Below are 23,476 nucleotides of genomic sequence, written 5' to 3' on the forward strand. Positions count from 1 at the left end.
CTATGTATTCAATGTCCGCTTGACTTTTGTTAATTTCGAAAATGTTTGAAGTCTATGAAGTAAATGATTTCACTGAGGTTACACTGATTCGGGCAAACCTGTCCACAATTTCACTTCACGGTTTGAATCATTACTAACGCTTAAAGTATTGTCTCTTCTGGTCAAGTAAGCCAGCAGTGTATGTCCTTAGCACTGGTAACTGCCATGAAGATTGCAGCGGCAGCTTTGACTGTACGTGCCAACTTGGCGAGGACTTCCCAGCGTGGAAGAAGAGCCCGCGGAGCCCGCTCTTGCCCGCTCTGGCTGCGCCGCCGCCTTGGTTGGGGCTGCGGGGACGACGGCTGTCTGAAATTGTTAAACTTTAAGTCAAAATTATATGCAATTAACAACACACTCTTCAAATATTACACTATATAGAGTTATTTTATGACGAAATTGTGATTAACTAAGTTAGACAAATACCTAAATATTAACTTTGCTTACCGATAAAACAATTATTTTCTCCAAAATTAGATTCGCTGTTCACTTGACACTCTTGACAGATGACAGATGACGTTTCTTGACGGTTTTGAACGAGAACCACAGACAAAAATTAATTTTTACCGACTTGGCGCGTCGAATGAGCGTTAACTAAAAAGATTGCCTCTTGGCTAGGTTATTATAAACATTATCGACCAGTCGCTCGCGATCGTAGAGATCGAATCGACACGGAGCGAATGTAATTTGGCTACGGGCCCAGTAACGAGGATTTCCGACCATTGCAACCTTGGTGATTTCAGGTCCCGTAGACAACATGCCAATCGCTAACGCTCCGCAGCGAACAAAACGCAACTGTCACTGTCACACTAATATGGAAGAGTGATAGAGAGACACAAAGCGATTGGATGGCGAAGCGCAAGCGATTGTCACATTGGCTAGGCCGCCGACCGTGTAGATGACTGGCCACTAAATTGTATTGCGCCTTGGCCAAGGTCAGGGTGACCTTGGACCGTCGGAAGCTTGGTAGCCAGCCGTAACTTTATGCTAAAAGAACACGCGTCACAAAGGAAGACTGAAAAATATCGATGCGTCAACAGGCGTGGCTCACCCCGCGATTTAGTCGCGTCGCTGCAAGTACATGCGGCCTACACCAATTTTGGTATCTAGCCATAGTATGTAGTTGCCGCGCACCGCTACGGAACGGACGCTTGCTCGCGCTTGCGCCACTTGGCGGTCATATATGTCGTAATAGACGTGTTTTGTTAGAGAGTGAACCTTCTGTACCTAGTTCTTTTATTTATTCAGTGCCAACGGTTTTGGAGTCCCCAGTACCTACCGTACCTAACAACATAGGTACTAAAAGTTGGTAGGTGTGTCCGGATCGGAACTATCCCCAAATTAATTTTAATAACTTAAATATTATAAATGCGAAAGTAAATCTGTCCGTCTATTATGCATTCACGCTTAAACCTCTGATCGATTTAAATGAAATCTGGCATGGAGATAGTTTGAGACCCGGGGAAGGAGATAGGAGAGATTTTTATGAATCATCATCATTGTCGCACGCAGACTAAGTCGCTTCAGGCGTGGCTCACTCCGCGATTTCGTCGCTTTGCTACAGGTAGCTAAAAGTACATCCGTCCCACACCAATTTTGGTGGCTAGCCATAAGCCGCGCGTGGCGCTGTCGCCACCTAGCGGCCGTATCGGTCCTGATCGTAATAGACGTGTTTTGTTAGAGAGTGAGTCTTCTGTACTACTTAGTACTATTATTTATTCTGTGGTCGCGGGCAGAAGCCAGAGATGTACCGCACCAGCGGCGGTATTATGGTCGCATTTTTGTCATGCGTCACTTTCGCACTTACTTATTTGTTGGAACGTGACAGGCATGATGACAGGCGAAAAAAAGCTGACAATCTAGCCCTACCAAAAATAATAGATAGTATAGAGGGGTCCTGTCATAGTAAATTTTGTAGTCACAGTAAATTTACTGCCATCTATTGACACACGACTATAACTCAAAATAAATACGTATAAAATGATCAAAAAAATGAATATATATGGATAAATGATTTTATTATTTTTATATCATTTTGATCCATGTTCATCATGTGTTAAAATTGTTAAATATGAAACGGTGTCGTCACGCCATCTAGCCGAGAATAGGCTAAAGGTGTGTGCGGCATCTATTCGAGAATGACTTTTTCTTGATTTCCGAGGCACGTTTTTTCTTAGACTTTATTCATTTTGTACGAAGTTACATATGTCTTCGGCCCTACTGAATTGAGGTCACGTACACAATAGCATATCATGTAGCGTTCTTTGTTGGGCCAATAGCAAGTTCAACAGCCAAGTGTAAGGTTGATGAAGTTTCTAATGTATAAAAAAAACCTGCCAAGTGCGAGTTGGACTCGCGCACGAAGGGTTCCGTACCATTACGCAAAAAAGGCAAAAAAAATCAAGTTTGTTGTATGGGATTCCCACTTAAATAATTGTTTTATTCTGTTTTAAGTATTTGTTGTTATAGCGGCAACAGAAATACATCTATGAAAATTTCAACTGTCTAACTATCACGGCTCATGAGATACAGCCTGGTGACAGACAGACGGACAGTGGAGTCTTAGTAATAAGGTCCCGATTTTACCCTTTGGGTACGGAACCCTAAAAATCTAGAAAGGCACTTTTGAAGTTATTTTTATTTAACGCTTCATGGTTAATATTTAATGACACAATATCGTGTGTCGTAGGTCCACGTATGGCGGCCATTTGTAAAGAAGCCATTAAAATAAAACTGGTCAAGTGCGAGTCGGACTCGCGTTGCAAGGGTTCCGTACATCACACAATTTTCAATATTTTTTTTGTATGTGAAACGTGACGTGAATAAAACGTCTTGAAAAACCCGAATGGGTCAATCAAAAACCAGATGTAACATGAAGTTTTCTGGCGTGGTGGCTTATATCTCCGCAACTATGCAAAGTAGCTTAGATAGGAAGATTAAATGCCGAAGAATAGTACTAGTGTCCAAATGCGAAGACTGAAGACCAAGCTCTGCGTAGGGCTGATAGCTCGGAGCGTCCGACGCGACGGGTCGCGCTTCCTACAACTTTCGCAAGTGTTTTAAAAGCGAAGGCCGATCTAGACACGCGGCAGCGTGTCAAGCCAAGTTCAAGCAAAGGAACTGGCTAGCCAGCGCCGAGTGTAATATTACACGAACCACTTGGTGCCACTTTTGACCCTTCTATAACTCAAAACATCTTTGACGTAAACACATAAAACTACGTGTGTTTAATTATATCCATAAGGATATCTAGAAGCCCAAATTTCATGAAGCTAGCTCAAACGGTTATAAAGGTATGAAGGTCAAAAAGTCGTAAAATTTAAGACTGACTTATGACTTATAGTACCTAAACCTAACCTACTTCCAGATGACCTAGAAAGATGAAATTTGGAATCCAGCTTGGTTATTGTGTGTAACCGTAGGAAAAAATCTAAAAATAAAAGAAAGTTAAAAAATAGGGGGGGTCCCCATACAAAAAAACCACTTTTTATTGGGACTGACATATAAGTACCTAAACCTAACCTACTTCCAGATGACCTAGAAGGATGAAATTTGGAATCCAGCTCGGTTATTGTGTGTAACCGTAGGAAAAAATTTAAAAATAAAATAAAGTTTAAAAATAGGGGGGGTCCCCATACAAAATAAACATTTTTTATTGGGACTGACATATAAGTACCTAAACCTAACCTACTTCCAGATGACCTAGAAGGATGAAATTTGGAATCCAGCTCGGTTATTGTGTGTAAGCGTAGGAAAAAATCTAAAAATAAAAAAAAGTTAAAAAATAGGGGGGGTCCCCATACAAAAAACTATTTTTTTATTGTAGCGTTGGAACCGTTACAAGCAGATATTTGAAACTACCCCAATATATGTATTATTATATTTGCTATATTGAAATAAAGTTTAGTCAAAAAATAAGTGGTGTCCCCATACAAAAAACTTGTAATACGCTCTAAACAACCGGCCAACGGTGTGTCGTCGGCGGCGCGCGGCACCACATAATTATACAAAGAACAGAAGTAAAAACCATACAGCGGAAACACAAGAAGAAACATTAAATCTCAATACCTGCCTAGTTTTCTTTACAAAAAGTATTGATATCCCACCAAAAACATAAATGTAAAAAAGGAGAGCCAAGTTCAATACAAAAATTATGCTTGGCTGTGGGGCTCGCCGCAAAAAGAATGGAGATCTAAATGAGTGCCACTGCCAAGTTCTATGCAAAATCCAAATATGTATTTATAGGAACAAAATAACATTATAAACAAGTATTAAACTCTATTTCTTTGCTTTATTGGATACCTACAACAATTGCTGTTATTTAAAAAAATGTGAGATCTTAAAGTAGGTTAGATTTGGCTTGGCCAGGTTTTATCAGAATTACAATATATATAAAATGATTGATATAATGAAAACTGGCCAAGTCAAATCTAACCTACTTTAAGATCTCACATTTTTTTAAATAACAGCAATTGTTGTAGGTATCCAATAAAGCAAAGAAATAGAGTTTAATACTTGTTTATAATGTTATTTTGTTCCTATAAATACATATTTGGATTTTGCATAGAACTTGGCAGTGGCACTCATTTAGATCTCCATTCTTTTTGCGGCGAGCCCCACAGCCAAGCATAATTTTTGTATTGAACTTGGCTCTCCTTTTTTACATTTATGTTTTTGGTGGGATACACTATACTACAGGCTGGCTTAAAAATAAGTGCATTCCCTCAGCCAGGCAGGTTTTGGGATTATACTGAGCTTTACAACTTTTACTATGGGACCAATGCCGAAATAGAAAAAATGTATCCTCCCATAGAAAATGGACCAGCCAAAATGTATGAAACAGCCAAATTTTTCTTAGCGATTTCGGGGTTGCACGTTGGCAACTGGAATACACTTAGTTTATTTTTTGGCCACCCTGTATAGTGCTTTTTAAAATACGTAACAATAGTAACCTAATCAATCAGTACTACAAGTACTATTGCGGCTGTGTTCAAGATACAGCCTATAGTCGCATTTTTTGTCTTCAGTCCGACTCACGCTTGAAGCTAAAGGCACGCCTCTTCGGGACGCTTCGGGCCTTCGGCCTTATGCGGATATAGGCCTAGGGCCTTCACAATAGCTGTCTACATCACGTTTCACCTAAACCATTGCGGCTGTGTCCCTAAAATAACCGAAACCACATTTTTGTTCTTAAATCCGACTCACGCTTGACTCTAGATTTCTAATAGGTTTTCCTGTCAGCTTTAGGTAAAGGACTATTTAGTGTATCTTTTTTCAGAATTTTAGACCTTGTAGTTTCGGAGATAGAGGGGGGGGAATGGTAATTTTTTGTCTATTTTCTTGAATAACTTCTAAACTTTTTATCGTAAATTTATAAAAAAAAATATATTTGAGATTCTAACAATGAGCTCTTACGTTTGATATGTAACACGATATAGTTTGCAAAACTTTATTTTTTAATTTTATCTTTAACCCCCCAAAAGCAGCCCTTATGTTTAAAATTTATTTGTTGACGTTACATTTTTTTTTATTTTTTTTTATTATGAATGGGCTTACTCATGGCCACAGACTAGCCGAGGCGTAGACGTGGCCTACGATGGAGCGAGCTCGCCCAGAAGGTGCCTGTTCACTCTTGATTTGAAGGTTGCCGGGTTATAAGAACACGGAAATATAGACGCCGGCAGGGAATTCCATTCCTTGGCAGTTCGCATAAGGAAAGTAGAAGCAAAGCGCTTCGTGCGAATTGGCGGAATATTTACCATGTAAGGATGGAAACCGGCCGTGCGTCTAAAAGTCCGATGGTAGAATGGGGACGGTGGTATAAGCTCGTGTAGCTCTTGGGCACACTCCCCGAAGTGCAGCCTGTAGAATACCGACAGGCTGGCGACTTTCCGCCGATGGGCCAAAGACTGAAGCTTAGCCGTTAGCTTCTTGTCGCCAATATTATTATTCGTCTTTGGGTCACAATCTTACATATGTGTACCAAATTTCAACTTAATTGGTCCAGTAGTTTCCGAGCAAATTGGCTGTGACAGACGGACGGACAGACAGACGCACGAGTGATCCTATAAGGGTTCCGTTTTTTCCTTTTGAGGTACGGAACCCTAAAAATATTAATAAAAGTAAAATAAGGGACGTTGAATGAGTCAAACAGAAAACTGTGTTACGTCTTTCCTGTAGGGTAGACATACACAAGAGTTAAGGGCTATAAAGGTTAATTTTCTTATTTAACCCTTATCCACGTGAAAAGGTCCTCCTTTTATTTAGAGAACTATGATGAAATCATTACTTGCCCACAGGAGAGAAAAATGTACAGTTCGCGCGAACACACTAGTTTAGTTAGTTGTGGGCATGTAAGTAATGATTTTATCATAGTTCTCCAAATAAAAGGAGGACCTTTTCACGTGGATAAGGGTTAAATAAGAAAATTAACCTTTATAGCCCTTAACTCTTGTGTATGTCTACAGGAAAGACGTAACACAGTTTTCTGTTTGATCCGTAACTAATATAGACTGACAATCTGCCGCATTCGAACTTCAAGATATTCACAAGAGACGACACGTACTAGATCCATTCTAGATACGTTATAGTTTAGATATCAACTAGCAACTATTTTGCAGCGCAATTCGGGCAACCAATCTAATGTCACTTTTACGTTAGGTAGAGTAAGATATCTATTAGATATGAATTGGATCTCTAAGTTATATCCTGTGGAAATCGTTCAAGAGTATCTCCAGAATCGCGCAAATGTCAAATTTGACAGGTTAGATCTTAAACATATTGTTATCGTATCTTGGTGATGTCTAAAAGTTATCTAATAGATGTCTATTTCAAAATCCGAATCGGGCCCAATGTTCATTGTGCGAATTATTCGCCGCCGTCGTTGATTGATATCAGTTTTCGGGTTTCACAAATACCTACTTACTAAAAAACAGAATAAAATAAATGTTTACGTGGGGCTCCCATACAACTAACGTGATTTTTTTGCCATTTTTTGCGTGATGGCAGGCGTGGCTCACTCCGCGATTTCATCGCTTTGCTACAGGTAGGTAGAAGTACATCCGTGCGACCCCAATTTTGGGGTCTGCCATAAGCCGCGCGTAGCGCTGTCGCCACCTAGCGGCCATATTTGTGCTGATCGTAACAGACGAGTTTTGTTAGAGGGTGAGTCTTCTGTACCTAGAACTATTATTTATTCTGTGGTGATGGTAAGGAACCCTTCGTGCAGATCTCAGTCTCGTATGTGTATACGCCTGCAAAAGTGCATACCCCCGTTATAGCACAGAATAAATAATAGTACTAGGTACAGAAGACTCACTCTAACAAAACGCGTCTGTTACAATCAGTACAGATATGGCCACTAGGTGGCGACAGCGCCACGCGCGGGTTACGGCTAGCCACCAAAATTGGTGTGGAACCGATGTACTTTTAGCTACCTGTAGCAAAGCGACGAAATCGCGGAGTGAGACACGCCTGTGGGCCTACCGCGAACCACGTTCGACGTGTTGCCTCCCTGTCACATTTACGTACGAATTTACAAGTGCGACAGAGAGGCAACACGTAGAACGTGGTTCGCGGTAGGCCCTCTGGTTATAGGTACAAAAATTAGAAGGTAACGATAGCCGTATTCCATCACGAATTTCTCGATCGTTGAAGTTTAAACTATACTTCGTTTTTTTTAGCATTAGAAATAAGCTAAACAATCTTGATGTGTCTTTTTATTGAAAAACACGTTTAAAAAATAAGTCACGGCAAATATGTAACAATTATGAATCTAATACGATCATTTATATTCTTCTGCTTTCATAAGTAATAGTTACTGATTTTTAAAAAGCGTTTTTCAATTAAAAGACGTCAAGTTCGCTTACCTTCTTGCAAGTTCTTTCTAATGCTAAAAAAATGAAGTATAGTTGAAGTTTATAGGTACAGGTATAGCAATAAAACTCCTGTATTAAATATAAACACTAATGCTATTTAATATAAATAATGTTTATGAGAATAAATATGACAGTAGTGTTATCATAATGACGCTGCTGCTCGTCAAAATGGCCGCCGATGATACTGAAACAACATTTAAATGATAATTAAATTAAAAAAAATGTAAAAAAGAAATCGTAAAAAATGGGTTTCAAGAACCCCGTAATTATTATTAGAAACAAAATTATACGGTGCGGTTTACAATAAAATCTGCCATCATCATCTCAGCCATAAGACGTCCACTGCTGAACATAGGCCTCCCCCTTAATGGGGGGTGAATGCCATAATCGCCACGCTTGGCAGGCGGGTTGGCGATCGCAGTCGAGTACACCGAATTTGAGGGACGCTGCTGCCCGTCCACCGGTGGTCTTGGACGTAGTTTAAGGACATACCCGGGTCCAAAATCTGCCATAAATGTGATGAAATATCAATCAATCAATCAAAGCATTTATTTTTAGACTATTTATATGGCCAGGTGGCCCCGACGGAAGACGGACGACCAGGGAACCGATTTTTTAATTTCGACCGCTCGATTTCGTGTATTTCGTTCAATAATATCTCCACTACCACGCATTTCAATTCTACTAATAGAATTGAAAACGAGTGGTCAATACTCAATACCACTCGATTCCCAATTTCTATCGCTTGTATTTCAATTAGGATTTCGCTGTTTTCCACCGAGATTCGAGTGACGAAATCGAGCGCTCGAAATTCAAAAATCGGCCGCCTGCAGTCCAGTCAGAGAGGCTACCGCGAAAACTGAAATTCGCAAATTGCGGGAATCTTTCTCTTTTACTCCAATGAAGGCGTAATTAATAGAGTGACAGAGAAAAATGCCCGCAATTTGCGAACTTCGATTTTCGCGGTTATAGCCCAGGCTAGCACCATGCTGAGTCGGGACAATTTCGTGGCTTATACGTTAAGTTGTGTTGTGCTGTGTTGTGTGTTACGTGTAGAGAGAGAGAGACACACATTTAAAGCCTGATACAACATTTAATATAACAGACAAACAGTGTTAAAGTGTTAAAGAGAGACACACATTTAAAGCCTGATACAAGATACAACAAAGAATAGTATACCAGTCTCTATATACTCTGTTCCTCAGCTCGCCAATGTGAATGAATGAATGAATGATACTTTGAAGAACTGCTCGTAACAGACAGACAGTGAGAGAGATAGAGATACACATTTAAAGCCTGATACAACAAAGAACAGTATACCTACTATACCTATCCGTCTCTATATACCTAACTCTGTTCCTCAGCTCGCAAATGTGAATGAATGAATGATACTTACTGCACGTGTGTTGCTCCTCGGAATAGGGGTACTCAAAGTCGCATTGGCACAGCCCGTTTCTGCACACCACCCTGTCTGTTATCTCGCCGAGGAAGCACTGGCTACTTCGCGAACACGTCTCGAATAGGCCTGAAATATATTTATGATTTTATAAATAAATATAACTATAAATAATAATTATTTTTTTATAAATATTTTTGTTCGTCCAGGTATAGTTGTCTGGCCGGATACCGGATATTCGGCCGGCGGAATATTGTGCAGGTTTTGACCTGTTTCGTAGTGAACGTTCGCGCGGACTCATTTCTAGGTTCGAAATGAGTGCGCGTGCAAGTGAGTGGAATGTTTAAATTGTTTTAAAATAATAACGTGTAGGATTATGACCATGACTGTTTCTTAAATCCAATTTTGTTTACTCCCAAATCAAGCAATGTTACTATCCGGTATCCGGCCGGATAGTAGGTCACTATCCGGTATCCAGCCGTATAGAATAATAATGGCCGGATAGGCCGGATACAGGTTAGTAACCGGATATCCGGTGCATCTCTAGTCGAGACACTAGCTCTGTGGGGTACGGCTCGGGGGCTCCACAAGGCGCTCAGCAAACGCCTAAGGCCCTGTGGCCTCCGGTGACCCTCGCGCAAAGATTGGCCATAGAAATTCAGCGCAGAAACGCTGCCTGCGTGATGGGCACCCTACCAAGGGCGCAAAATTTTGATAAGTATTTTTATTTTTTAGCTGCAGTTAACTTAATTGTAGTTATTTTTAATTTTATATTCATTTACTTACTGTTTTATCTTGTGAGATGAAGAATTAATGATTTTACCGTGTCGTTTCTTGCATTACGAGTACATACTTGTTGGAAAGAAGTAACGGTCACGTTAGCAGATGATATATACGACTATAGACCCCCCCCCCTTTTGGTACAGTCAGACCGAGAAAAGTCTCCCAGCGATTTTGATAGCCCACGCAATGCAAGTGTTATTTATACTTCATAATTGCATAGAAGTTTGACGTTTAAAATAACACTTGCACTGCGTGGGCTATCGTAATCGCTGCAGAATTTTCTTGGTTTAACTCTAGTAAGATTGCGGGGTACACTACATATATACGAGTATGTATGCAGCAGCACAAACTGCAGGCTATTGACTATTAACGGAAGGTTGTCTTACCAGTGACAGGCCAACAGGCGCCATCTCTGTAGTGGAAGTTGGGGCCACAGAGGCAGGCGCCGTTCAGGCAGACCGCGTTAGGACCGAGGGTGTCGGAGCACTGAGCGTTCACGGTGCAGTTTGCGTTGTAGCCGGAAACTGAAGACTGACGGAAGGTTATCTTACCAGTGACAGGCCAACAGCCGCCATCTCTGTAGTGGTAGTTGGGGCCACAGAGGCAAGCGCCGTTCAGGCAGGCCGCGTTAGGACCGAGGGTGTCCAAGCACTGAGCTTTTAGGCTGCAGTTAGCGTCGTAGCCAGAAACTGAAGACTAAATGGAAGGTTATCTTACCAGTGACAGACTAACAGCCGCCATCTCTGTAGTGGTAGTTGGGGCCACAGAGGCAGGCGCCGTTCGGGCAGACCGCGTTTGTACCGAGAGTGTCGAAGCACTAAGCGTCCACGGTGCAGTTAGCGTCGCTTCCGGAAACTGAAGACTATTGACGGAAGGTTATCTTACCAGTGACAGGCCAACAGCCGCCATCTCTGTAGTGGTAGTTGGGGCCACAGAGGCAAGCGCCGTTCAGGCAGACCGCGTTAGGACCGAGGGTGTCGAAGCACTGAGCGTTCACGGTGCAGTTAGCGTCGCTTCCGGAAACTGAAGACTATTGATGGAGGGTTATCTTACCAGTGACAGGCCAACAGCCGCCATCTCTGTAGTGGTAGTTGGGGCCACAGAGGCAAGCGCCGTTCAGGCAGACCGCGTTAGGACCGAGGGTGTCGAAGCACTGAGCGTTCACGGTGCAGTTAGCGTCGCTTCCGGAAACTGAAGACTATTGATGGAGGGTTATCTTACCAGTGACAGGCCAACAGCCGCCATCTCTGTAGTGGTAGTTGGGGCCACAGAGGCAGGCGCCGTTCTGGCAGACCGCGTTTGTACCGAGGGTGTCGAAGCACTGAGCGTTGACCGTGCAGTTTGCGTTGTAGCCAGGAGAGACTGTTGAAGAAAAAGTTGGTGACTTTGCAAAGTAAAGGTTTTACTGAAATGGTGTAACAATTTGGTATAAGTAATGTAAGTATATGTGACGTTATCTATGAAAAGGGACCTTATTGTCGATGGCGCTTAAGCCATTATTAACGATGCTCCGATATAAATACAATGCCGCGCGACGCTGTGCGGCGTATGCGCCATCGACAATGAGATCCCTTTTCATAGATAAAGCCCCATATATATAACGCAACCCGCCCTTCAAACTTTTTCACCAGTTGCACCATCCGCACTTGACAGACTGATGAACATCACCCGGCGCGCCACGGCGGTCTTGAAATTATCCGTACAATAATATTTAGCGAACTCTTAAAGATAACAAACAGTTTGGTGCAATGTTTTTACCGGTCGTAATGTTTCTTTTCATCCATAATCTGTTTATTTATGCAAATTGAAAAAATAATTCTAACTTTCGATTTACCTATCATTTTGGCACAAAATTAAACTTACTCTCCCAGCACTCGTCGCTATACTCGACGTACTCATCTGTACACTGACAGGTCATTCCACTGTTGCCAGCCACGCACGCCGTATTGTTGATGACACAGTCGAGGTCTTCCAAACAGGTACCACCAATAACTGATAATTAAAATATTACATTAATGACATTATCAGTCACTCAAATGAATATGGCTAAAAATAAGTTTGTGGCATAAATTTAATTTTTGGTACACACTTTATCGCTGACTGTACTTTTCTTTCCACAGACAACTAATACTCATCGAGAAATTTCTAAAAACCCCAAACACAATTAGGTTTCGTTATTTTATCACAGAGTTCCTATGGCCACCTCCGGTCTCCATCATCAGATCAGCTCCATGACACCATAATTGTTAATTTCATTGTCACCCGAGTTACGTATGTATGCAAAATTTCAGCTCAATCGGAAACCGGGAAGTGGATCAAATTTAACTTGCAAGATTTGATTACAGACAACGGTCAGGTGAAACTAAATAAAAGTTTGTAATAATAAAATCGTAAGTTGTCTGGGAGAGATCGCTTTTCAGCGATAAGACCGTTTGTTGTTTACCTCTGCTATTATTTCTGTTTTCTTTTGTACAGTTTTCTTTTATTGAGGAGTGCAAAAAAATATTTGCATTGTATTGTAAAATACTTAGTACTGAAACTACGGAACTTAGTAAACTTTACTTACTTACTTAAGTACTTTGTTGGCGCGGTGACCCAAAATGAGTCTTGGCCTCCAACACAAGAGTACGCCACTTTGATCAGTCCAGAGCGGTATCCCGCTAATCCATAGTAAACTTTGCTCACAGAATTTATCAACTACCTGATCTGATGGCCAACCCAAGATGCCAGTAGTTTGCGCCGATGATACTCGTATTACTGTTCCATATTAGAGGGATAGAGGGACACTAGCGTTTCGGCGCTACGGCGCACATGATTGGTATATTGGCCAGGCCCTCTGATGTCCCTTTTACAATTGATCATGGTCCCGTGGTCCAAAGTCACCCAAATAAAGATAAAATTAGAATCATTGAATATTTTCCAAAAATTAGAACGATCATAAATGAGCATTAAAAGAATTCCAAAAGAGTATGGAACTTACTTGGAGCACAGAAATCGTCAAGTTCTTGATACCCGTTGTCGCAAGAACAGCGCCCTGCCTCGCAGACAGTGTTTGGTGTACCTGTGCACTCTTGCGTCGTCTGGCACGAGTCTCCCAACTCTAGTGAAAAAAAGTTTTAAAGTATGACATAATAGGGTATTTGACTGTTATGAAAATAAATTATTTTACACCATGCATGAAAAGCACCATAAGATTAATAGAGAAACGTAGACAGCAGCTATTTTTAGACACAGTTTCTATTTTAAAACCTGTATAAAACTATAAAGAGTTGGTAATTTGATCGTGACGTTACATGCTAGTGTTTCATATAAATTCCATAGTACCTAGCAAAATCGTTTTGACAGTTCGAAAAAAGAAACTAATTTGACTTGACTACTAGTCAAATTCGTTTCTTTTTTCGAACTGTCCTATAGATAGACATACCCTATACATAATATGTGAGGAGTCTACAGATAATTGCTTGTAGACAGACGGTGTCTTGGTGGACATTATCATTATATTCATAATCAATTACGTGGATAGTGTTTGTACCATCATAGTAGTGTACCTACATAGATTAGACATACATAAAAAATAAAAAACGGCAATTAATTGAACACGTTGTATCTAGCTGGCACAGTCAGTAGAATTAGCAAAATTTCCGCAAGTTCTAGAAACTTTCATAATATAAAATTCTTATGCAAGAAAGTTCGAAAATTCTTAGAAAGTTAGAAAGTAATAAGTAGCCGAAAACACCTCGCGTGATTTGTGCACAACCCCTATGATGTAGGTACAGTCGGTTCCCTAACGTTAGTGTCCACATTTCTAAGATACAATTAGTATGGCGACTTGGGTACTTGGCTTGGGGGGGCACCGACCCTACCAGGCGTGGGTAAGTTTGAATTTTCCCCTACTTATTATACTTACTACGGGTTCCAAATAATTTAAAGTATCTAACTAACTGCCAAGTTACGTCAGACGATTGAACCTTTCTGTATTTTAGGAACACTTTCCATTTTCGCCATTTCTTAAGCTATTGTATCAAGTTCTTACCAAGCCCGCTGGAGAGACCCAGGCCTTCAAAAGCGACGAGGACGGAATAATTTCTACTTATACTCGCCACTTCTTAAGTTATATCCAGGGACCGTTACCGGTATAACTAAAAATCTAAATATCTCATAGCCGTAACAATATCTCATAGCCGTAACAATATTTCTTTGATGTTATAGATAGAATAGTATTTAGGTAAGGATAATGATTGATCACATTAGCTAAATAAATAAATAAAAAAAAACCGAGATACCAACATTTATAATCGGTTACATTGTATGAAAAATATACCGGTATTCGGTTCCTGGTTATATCAAATTCTTACCAAGCCCGCTGGAGAGACACAGGCCTTCAGAAGCGACGAGGCCGTCGGGGCAAGCGCAGTACCCTTCCCCCTCCTCGTTAATGGCACACTGGATCTCAAGCTCTCCGGCCAAGCAGTCGCTGTCGACTTGGCACGCCTCGCCCACACCTGCAAGTAAGGTTGAAGTTGATGCCAAGAACACATAAAGTCTTGAGTAACGCCAGCTATAAGTAAATATAACACTTTAAACTCTCGCGTTTTGTACACATATCTAATTACACTAACGGGTCTACCGCGACCCGCGCGTGGGGTCGCGGTAGACCCGTTTGTGTTATTAAATAAATATAAGTAAAACAAGTTATTTTATTCCAACGTCATTATTTGCGCGTCCCTGATGCGCCATGTACGCGGCAGCACCAGCGAGCTCTTGAGCGCGGTCGCTGGGGCCCATGACAGCCCGATATAAAATTTGGGCACTGGGCGAAATGTCGAAAAGCCTGCACATGCTGCGCTGCGCGTCCCACACAGCCTGCTGCAGGTCTCAAGCGGAGCCCCCACTGCCCGGGGCTCCAGGGATCTTATATTAGAGTCTCACCAGCGAACAGCCTGCACATGCTGCGCTGCGCGTCCCACACAGCCTGCTTCAGGTCTCAAGCGGAGCCCCCGCTGCCCGGGGCTCCAGGGCTCTTATATTAGTGTCTCACCAGCGAACAGCCTGCACATGCTGCGCTGCGCGTCCCACACAGCCTGCTCTAGGTCGCACTCGCAGGAGCGGAGCCCCCACTGCCCAGGGGCTCCGCAGAACGCCGCAGTCCCGAACGTGTGGCACTGCTCGTCGAGAAAACAGAAGTCGGTGATGAAACGGGCCACTGGAAAATATAAATGTTTTTATACAAAGTCTGTGAATTTGGAGACCGAAGGGGTTTACAGATTTCTATTAAAGTAAAATTAAAGTAAAAAATATTGTTTCTGATCAAATAGCTTTTAATTACTACTTTTGATTAATTATTTGTTTATTTTGATAATAACAAATGTTCTACAATACAGTCAGTTATTTAGTTTCTCGTGGTACTAACTTCAATACGGATCATGTAAACAGGTCTGAAATACCTATAACATTTCTATTTTAAAAACTATTAACAGTTGCCAACCCCATTTAAATCCCAGTTACCTTTGAGGCAGTCCCTCATGTTCTCGTCGAAGAAGAAGTTGGAAGGGCAGGTGCAGATCCCATCTTCAACCACGGTCAGCAGCCCGACGCACTGCTCTTCGGTTGAAGGGGAGCCCAGTTCTAAAATATAAGGCAAGTATTAAGCTATAGACCGACCGACCGCTTAAATGAGTCCTAGCCTGCGCGGTACGGGGGCGACGGGGTAGGACGACGTGCGGTGGCGGGGACCTTCCCCGCCGCCCTTAGTCGTCCTACCCCGTCACCCCCGTACCGCGCAGGCTAGGACTCATTTATTGGACTCATTTGCGGTATTTTTTAGAAACTCACGAGACATATGTTACGGAGAGTTTAGGTCTCCATTTTTAAGCACTACGTAAATGATGAGTTTATGGCGAGTTAAGGGGCTAGTAGCCAGGAAAGGTTTTTGCATAAAGGATTTAATTGGCGCTTTTATAGAGTTAGACCAAGAAAAGTCTGCAGCGATTTTGATAGCAAACTTCTACGAAATATTGACCTTATAAATATAATCACTTGCACTGGGCGGGCTATCAAAATCGATGCAAAAACTTTTCTTGGTATAACTCTACCTACTTTATCGTTGAAATGGTAACAGTACGACAACGAAACATTCATGTTGGAAAAATGGCAGTCCAAGATTACGGGTATGTCCGGACTTTTGACACATTCCAAATTTTCATATGACCCTAAAATTGATTAGAATAGACTTACCAGCTAAGCAAGCGCTCCCATCTTCACTACTATAATACCCAAGTGGGCAGATACATAGCCCCCAGCTGGAACACTCAAATGGCGTGGGACAAGGACTGGCTGCGCTGCAAGCAGCGCCACTTTCTCGCGACATCTTTGCGGCCGTTATATTCGTGGCCGCCATCTTTGTCGACGTTATATTTGTGGCCGCCATTTTTGTGGTAGCCATTTTGAAAGTCGCGTTGTGAGCAATACGAGTGGCTTCTGAATCCTCTGTACTCTCTGAAATATAATGCACCATCGGCATACTATTAAAACAAAGCTAGCAAAATGTAGGTATGTTCCAAAAAATTACTTTTAAATTAATTTCATGATGGCAATCATTTCGTGATGATCGGTTGACCAAATCATGAAAAATTCAAACCTAACTTAGCTACCTACCTATACATGAAGAGATTAATTTTAAAATGGCATTTCATGAAACGATCTAATTCTATAATCTGGCCACGACAAATTTGGCTTTTGTACATTTTGTTTGGTTTCGGGGTTGGACCCATAATAAAAGTTACTCAGTATAATCCCAAAACCTCCCTGTAAACACTTGTTAATTGGCCACCGTGTACACAATACCTACCATCAGGGTCGTCAGTGGTGTCGTAGCAGACGAACTCGCGGTCGCGGCACGCGCCGTGCTCGAACTGACAGTCCTCATCTAGCACGCAGCTTTCACCCACAGCTGGAAACATATTGAGTTAATAATGCATTTTTGATACAAGCTTTTCATAATTATCATCATGTGACAATTTTTGTATTATTTTGTAAATAGTCAACATTAATTTTTTTTATTTTTTATTTTATTTTTTATTATGAATGGGCTTACTCATGGCCACAGACTAGCCGAGGCGTAGACGTGGCCTACGATGGAGCGAGCTCGCCTCGTTCCATCTCGCATCGTCGCTCGTCTTGGTTTCTAGATTTGAATTAGTATTAAGATTATTGCCATGCCATAACAGGGTACCATGTACCGACTTTATAATGTTTTAATACCATCCTATGTACAAATGAACATGAACGCAATAAAGATAATTATGAATTATGAATTATCAGCCAGCGGACGTCCACTGCTGGACATAAGCCCCCCCCAAAGAGTGCCACAATGACCGGTCTTGCCCCATCCGCATCCAGCGGACTCCCTCGACCTTTACCAGGTCGTTAGTCCACCTTGTGGGAGGTCTACCCACGCTGCGCTTTCCGGTACGTAGTCGCCACTCGAGAACCTTTCCGCCCCAACGGCCATCGGTTCTACGTGCAATGTGCCCCGCCCACTGCCACTTAAGTTTAGCGATTTGGAGGGCTACATCGTTTACTTTGAGTCTGCTGCTTTAATAACTTACCTGTAGCATGCTGAAGGGATCCCTGATGGCTCCCATGCACTGCTCATGAGTGGAGCGGGCTGGCCTATCTCGATGGAACCATCGCATGTCGAATACCATCGCAGACCAAAGGGATCTCTTACGACGCCTATTTACTCGCGTCTATAAGGATTCTAGCCATGTCTGACCACCATCTTAAGTTGTTCAAGAAGCATACCTGTAGCAATCTTCCTGCACTCTCCCCTCTGTCGGCTATAGTATCCCTCAGCGCACTGACAGGTGCCATCGCAGACCATGCTGAAGGGATCTCTGATGGCCCCCATGCACTGCTCATGAGTGGAGCAGGGCTGGCCCATCTCGGTGGAAGGCCAACAGCGGCCGTGGAAGTAGTGGTGACCGGGTTGGCAGAAGCAACTGCCAGCTGGAGAGGAATAACGAATATAAGCGCCACTTGCACCATTCAACTAACCCGGGGTTAACCGGTTAAACCTGGAGTTACCATGGTTACCAGCACAATTTGACACTGAGTTAACGATTTAATTGCTTTAACCTCCGGTTAGTGGGATGGTGCAAGTGGAACTTAGAAGGGTTTTACATTTCACTAGACTTATATCGATCGGGACCGTTGTATTGTTGTTTTGTGTTGTTGTTTATCCCGGTCGATATAAGTAGCTAACCGTGAATCATTCAAAACAGTGGTTTTACATTTTATTAGAAGGTTGGCTTAAAAGCACGTGGTAAGCAGTCCCGTGCATGGGTTCATTTAAATACCTATATCCTGATAAGATCTTAAGGGGCCCACTGATTAACAGTCCGCCGGACGGTATCGGCCTGTCAGTTGTTCGGAACTGTCAAAATTTTGTTCTAACACTTCTAACTGACAGGCCGATACCGTCCGGTGGACTGTTAATCAGTGGGCCCCTTTAGAGACCTGATAATGATGATAATCGGGTAGAGACCGGACCCATTTGTTCCAAAAGAAAATAGATCGATTGACACCATGAAAAATAATCTCGTCAGCGTAGTGATCAGAAATAAAAACACCCTGCCAGCGTCGGCGTTTAAGTAGCCGAGGTATTAAGGATGACTCAAGTTAGACCGGACCGTGTCCAGGCCGGAGCTTCCGGAGCTTACTTATCTATGACTATGACATGACAGGACATCACGTGATCGTGATGCTTTCCTTAGTAAACGATGAACCAGAAGCTCCGGCCCGGACACGGCCCGGTCTAACGTGAGTCATCCTTTAGACCCATGTGTCTTTAACCATAATTTAAAAAATAAGTCTAAGGATTCTGAGGGTCGTCAGAGTCCTCGGATGTGAGGAATTGAGGATTCGATATAGCAGAGGAGAATAGTTATTTGTTTTACAAGGGGGCAAAGTTGTTGTTTAACCGCTCGTGCTAATATTGATAGCCAAGCAAGCGAAAGATTCCAAAATTGGATTTGATTGGATTGGATTGATTGGATTGGATTGGATTGGATTCGAAAATTGGAATCTTGAGCGTTGCGAGGGTTTCAAAGCACGAGGGTTAAACAAAATTTGCCCCCGAGTGAAACACAAAATTTTTCACCACACCAACCCGAAGCAAATATTAAATGTAAAATATCAAACAAAATCAAACCGCATCAAATCCAAATGAATGTTATTAAATATTTATCACCCAAAATCATCATTTAAAGGTCAATTCTAGCAGTAAACATGAGAAAACAACTCAAAATTTGCATTTGATTACTTTGCCTCACATGTGAATAAAATGCAACATTGCTATCGGTTTTTGAAGTGCAAAGTAAGCCTTTCCGAGCTGGTGTGGTGAAAAATATTTAACCATTTATTTATTTTATTTATTTGACGACCAGTCTGGCCTAGTGGGTAGTGACCCTGCCTGTGAAGCCGATGGTCCTGGGTTCGAATCCCAGTAAGGGCTTTTTTTTTGTGTGATGACACAGATATTTGTTCCTGAGTCATGGTTGTTTTCTATGTATTTAAGTATTTATTATATTATATATATCGTTGTCTGGGTACCCGCAACACAAGCCTTCTTGAGCTTACTGTGGGACTTGGTCAATCTGTGTAAGAATGTCCTATAATATTTATTTATTTATTTACAATTATTAAATTCAACTAACCTGTTTGATCCTCGTTCCGTCTGCATTCAAACGTAGTGAACAATCTTGAGCATTGGAAGTCATCGACGCAAGCCGACGTGTAGTATGGGGCATCTGAAAGTAAAATACCTATTCAGTAAATAGATTTTCATTTTAGAGGACGCGTATACCCAGGAAATTAGAAGGAAAACAGTAAGATTTTTCTATTGAGCCAACTTTTACCCCTGAGCACAGAAAAATTAATAGTACTACCGTACAGAAAGGAAACTTTCTACAAAACCGAAGTTTGACAGCGGTTCAGGGTCGAATCATGCTGTCCCTTTCTAATATATGGCACTATCCCTGTCGGCTATTTAGGGCTGTCAAAAAACAAGTGATTATCTTATCTGTGGTCATGCACGCAAAAGGAAGTCAAGTGGTGCCAACCCTAATAATTGCTCGGAGCAATGCTGAGCCGAGCGGAGCCGAGTTTGACCGAAGTCAGGAGTTTCGCACCTCTGCCCTGAGTCTGCTCTTGCAAATGTAGTCTAGTTTCCGTGTGATTTTTTATGGCATTTAATCCTTGATTAAAACTAAAATTTTTCCCCCTCTTAAGTTAATTAGTTACGAAATATGTAACTTGTAAGTTATTATTTAGTGGCGAGTGACCGGGGCGTTCAGCCGGCGGATGTTATGTTATGGATAGTTTTTATCACGTGATAAAATATCTGTCACTTTTTAACACTGCGGGATAGAAAGTGACGGACACCGTTTTATCACGCTGTCACGTAGACAAAAACGACCATTATATCCGTACAGTGGAGCGAGTGGCGTCGAGCGTACAAGAGATTTAATCAGCTTGATGACGCCGCTCGCATACGTTTGCATTTGTTTAAAACGGACGCTGCACGCTCCGCTAATCGCTCCGCTCAAGACAACATGCCAATCGCTAACGCTCCGTAGCGAACGAAACACAACTGTCACTCACACCAATATGAAAGAGTGATAGAGAGACACAAAGCGGTTCGATGGTGAAACGATAGCGATTGTCACCTTGGCTAGGATGGCAACCGCCCACACACACACACACAACAATCACACACAATCACACACACACACACACACAATCACACACACTTACAATCAGCACATAACGTGCCCCCGGCCACGACCTGCTGCGAGCTGGGGCACGCGCATTGTCCTGACGCGCAGACGCTGCCCGGAAGGGCGGATGCGCAGTCTTCATCGATAGAACACTGCCAGATCGCCAAGGAGGGTGTGAGGAGGCCTGTAATTCAATGTCGTTTTAAAGAGCCCGGCAACAACACGCATAACAACAACAAATATTTAATTACACAAACGGGTCTACCGCGATATAATTTCATTGTTTTTACCTTAAATTCCGACGTTTCAGCTGAGTTGCACCGGTTGTGGTCACGGAAAGACGGAGGATTTGTGTGGTCTTTCCGTGACCACATCTGGTGCAACTCAGCTGAAATGTCGGAATTTAAGGTAAAAATAATGAAAATATATCGCGGTAGACCCGTTTGTGGAATTAAATATGTTTACAAAACGCGAGAGTTTAAAGTGTTATAACAACAACAAAGTGTGGATAAGTCATTACAAACATCGTATTGTACAGTAATAACATATGGGTCAAACAGATCACTGTGTTACGTTCTTTCCTGTGGACACACACAAAGTTAAGGGCTATAAAGGTTAATTTTCTTATTTAACCCTAACCCACGTAAAAAGGTCCTCCTTTTATTTACAGAACTATGATAAAATCATTACTTACATGCCCACAAGCTGTTAACTATTGCCCACAGGAGAGAAAACTAGCGTGTTCGCGCGAACTGCACGTTTTTCTCCCCTGTGGGCAATAGTTAACAGCTTGTGGGCATGTAAGTAATGATTTTATCATAGTTCTGTAAATAAAAGGAGGACCTTTTTACGTGGGTTAGGGTTAAATAAGAAAATTAACCTTTATAGCCCTTAACTTTGTGTGTGTCCACAGGAAAGAACGTAACACAGTGATCTGTTTGACCCATATACTAATCTATGATCATATTCTCATAAGATAGAGTTAGACAAAGATAAGTCTGCAACGGTTTTGACAGCACACGCAGTGCAAGTGTTATTTTAAACGACAAACTTCTATGAAATTATTTATTTCATTTATTTAAACTTTATTGCACAAAATATATACAACAATGTACAAATGGCGGACTTAATGCCAAAGGGCATTCTATACCAGTCCACCATAGGGCCAAACAGAGATATCTACAGTTAATTATGACGTTTTAATAACACTTGCACGGCGTGTGCTGTCAAAATCGTTGCAGACTTATCTTGGTTTAATTTTTCCACACTTTTTCACTGCAATACCATGCAAGGATAGCTTGGTCCAACTTTAGTAATGATAAAGTTAGGAGATGTCAAAAAAAACGTATGTCAAAACACACGCTCGCACAAAAATCACACTCTTCGCTTTTCGCTACTCGTTAGCGGTCGAACAACTACCTATTACACTTTCAACTTACATAAAATTAAACATAAATTACTGTTCCACATTTTTACTAATTAATTACACTGTTTATTTCAGTCTTAACATTATACGCTACACCACCAATCGTATCGGTCGATACAAAAAGAACTATTGCATGCTAAGTCTAATCATTATCTATAGATATAGATAACGATAGATTAATTTGGCAGCTGTTATCAAATGATGACTAATTACTTTGATTTAAATAATGGTCTTATAAATAATAAGTCAAGACTAGATACGGATTGATTTAACAAATTATGACAACAGTTTACTAGTGGCTAGTTTTAGACCTCACAAACCGCCATTTAAAAAAACCGGGCAAGTGCGAGTCGGACTCGCGCACGAAGTGATCCGTACCATAATGCAAAAAAAGGCAAAATAAAAAAAGGTCACCCATCCAAGTACTGACCCCGCCCGACGTTGCTTAACTTCGGTCAAAAATCACGTTTGTTGTATGGGAGCCCCACTTAAATCTTTATTTTATTCTGTTTTTAGTATTTGTTGTTATAGCGGCAACAGAAATACATCAGCTGTGAAAATTTCAACTGTGTAGCTATTACGGTTCGTGAGATACAGCCTGCTGACAGACGGACGGACGGACGGACGGACGGACGGACAGCAGAGTCTTAGTAATAGGGTCCCGTTTTACCCTTTGGGTACGGAACCCTAAAAATTACCAAAAATTTAATCGACAATTCATTTCAATTTATCTTTCATGATTTATTTATTACACTTTTTATCTTATACATATTATTATTCTTTAACATATAAAATGTAATTATTATTCAATATATATATCTAAATATATAATCAAAACTTACGTCAAAGCATTTTTGTCCAAGCTGAAACGGCTACGCTTTGTCAACTAACACATTTAAAAACTGCTAAGCTAAGGTCGTAGCGCTACGCCGTAGTCGATAACATGGGTTTTCCGGTATGCAACGAAAATACTACGACGCGATGTAGATGTGAAACGACTATCGGCCCTATTTGAACGTTAATATTACGGCTAGATACGATATGGATTAGATATGTCAGTGTCAAAAATGATGTTTCTTCAAACAAAAAGGTCGCTTTTGTCACTGACATATCTAATCCATATCGTATCTAGCCGTAATATTTGACGTATCTTAAAGTTCGAATCGGAAATGAGGAGATC

General features: G+C 41.6%; 1 protein-coding gene across 1 annotated transcript; it reads right to left on the reverse strand.

Moving 5' to 3' along the window:
- Positions 1–8,003: 8,003 nt before the first annotated feature.
- On the reverse strand, positions 8,004–22,410 carry LOC134677327 (tenascin-like). The gene is made up of 15 exons (XM_063535762.1): positions 22,310–22,410; positions 20,908–21,054; positions 19,809–19,901; positions 17,896–18,099; positions 16,940–17,041; positions 16,327–16,587; positions 15,598–15,717; positions 15,131–15,295; positions 14,448–14,594; positions 13,073–13,192; positions 11,956–12,084; positions 11,314–11,454; positions 11,146–11,283; positions 9,310–9,438; positions 8,004–8,097 (listed from the first exon to the last, which is right to left on the reverse strand). Exons 1-15 carry the CDS (start codon positions 22,338–22,340, stop codon positions 8,027–8,029), a joined length of 1,998 nt encoding a protein of 665 aa, XP_063391832.1. The 5' UTR covers positions 22,341–22,410; the 3' UTR covers positions 8,004–8,026.
- Between the last annotated feature and the right edge of the window lie 1,066 nt (positions 22,411–23,476).

This window comes from Cydia fagiglandana, chromosome 26 (assembly GCF_963556715.1).
Source record: "Cydia fagiglandana chromosome 26, ilCydFagi1.1, whole genome shotgun sequence".
Classification (NCBI taxonomy): Eukaryota; Metazoa; Arthropoda; class Insecta; order Lepidoptera; family Tortricidae; genus Cydia; species Cydia fagiglandana.

Bases quoted from the DNA above. Each gene is read 5' to 3' on its own strand.
- LOC134677327 (XM_063535762.1), bottom strand. From the start codon at position 22,340: ATGTGGAACAGTAATTTATGTTTAATTTTAT. The intron at 18,100-19,808 runs GTTAGTTGAATT...ATTCCTCTCCAG, and splicing joins ACGGAACGAGGATCAAACAG to CTGGCAGTTGCTTCTGCCAA. The intron at 15,296-15,597 runs GTAACTGGGATT...TATATTTTCCAG, and splicing joins CATGAGGGACTGCCTCAAAG to TGGCCCGTTTCATCACCGAC.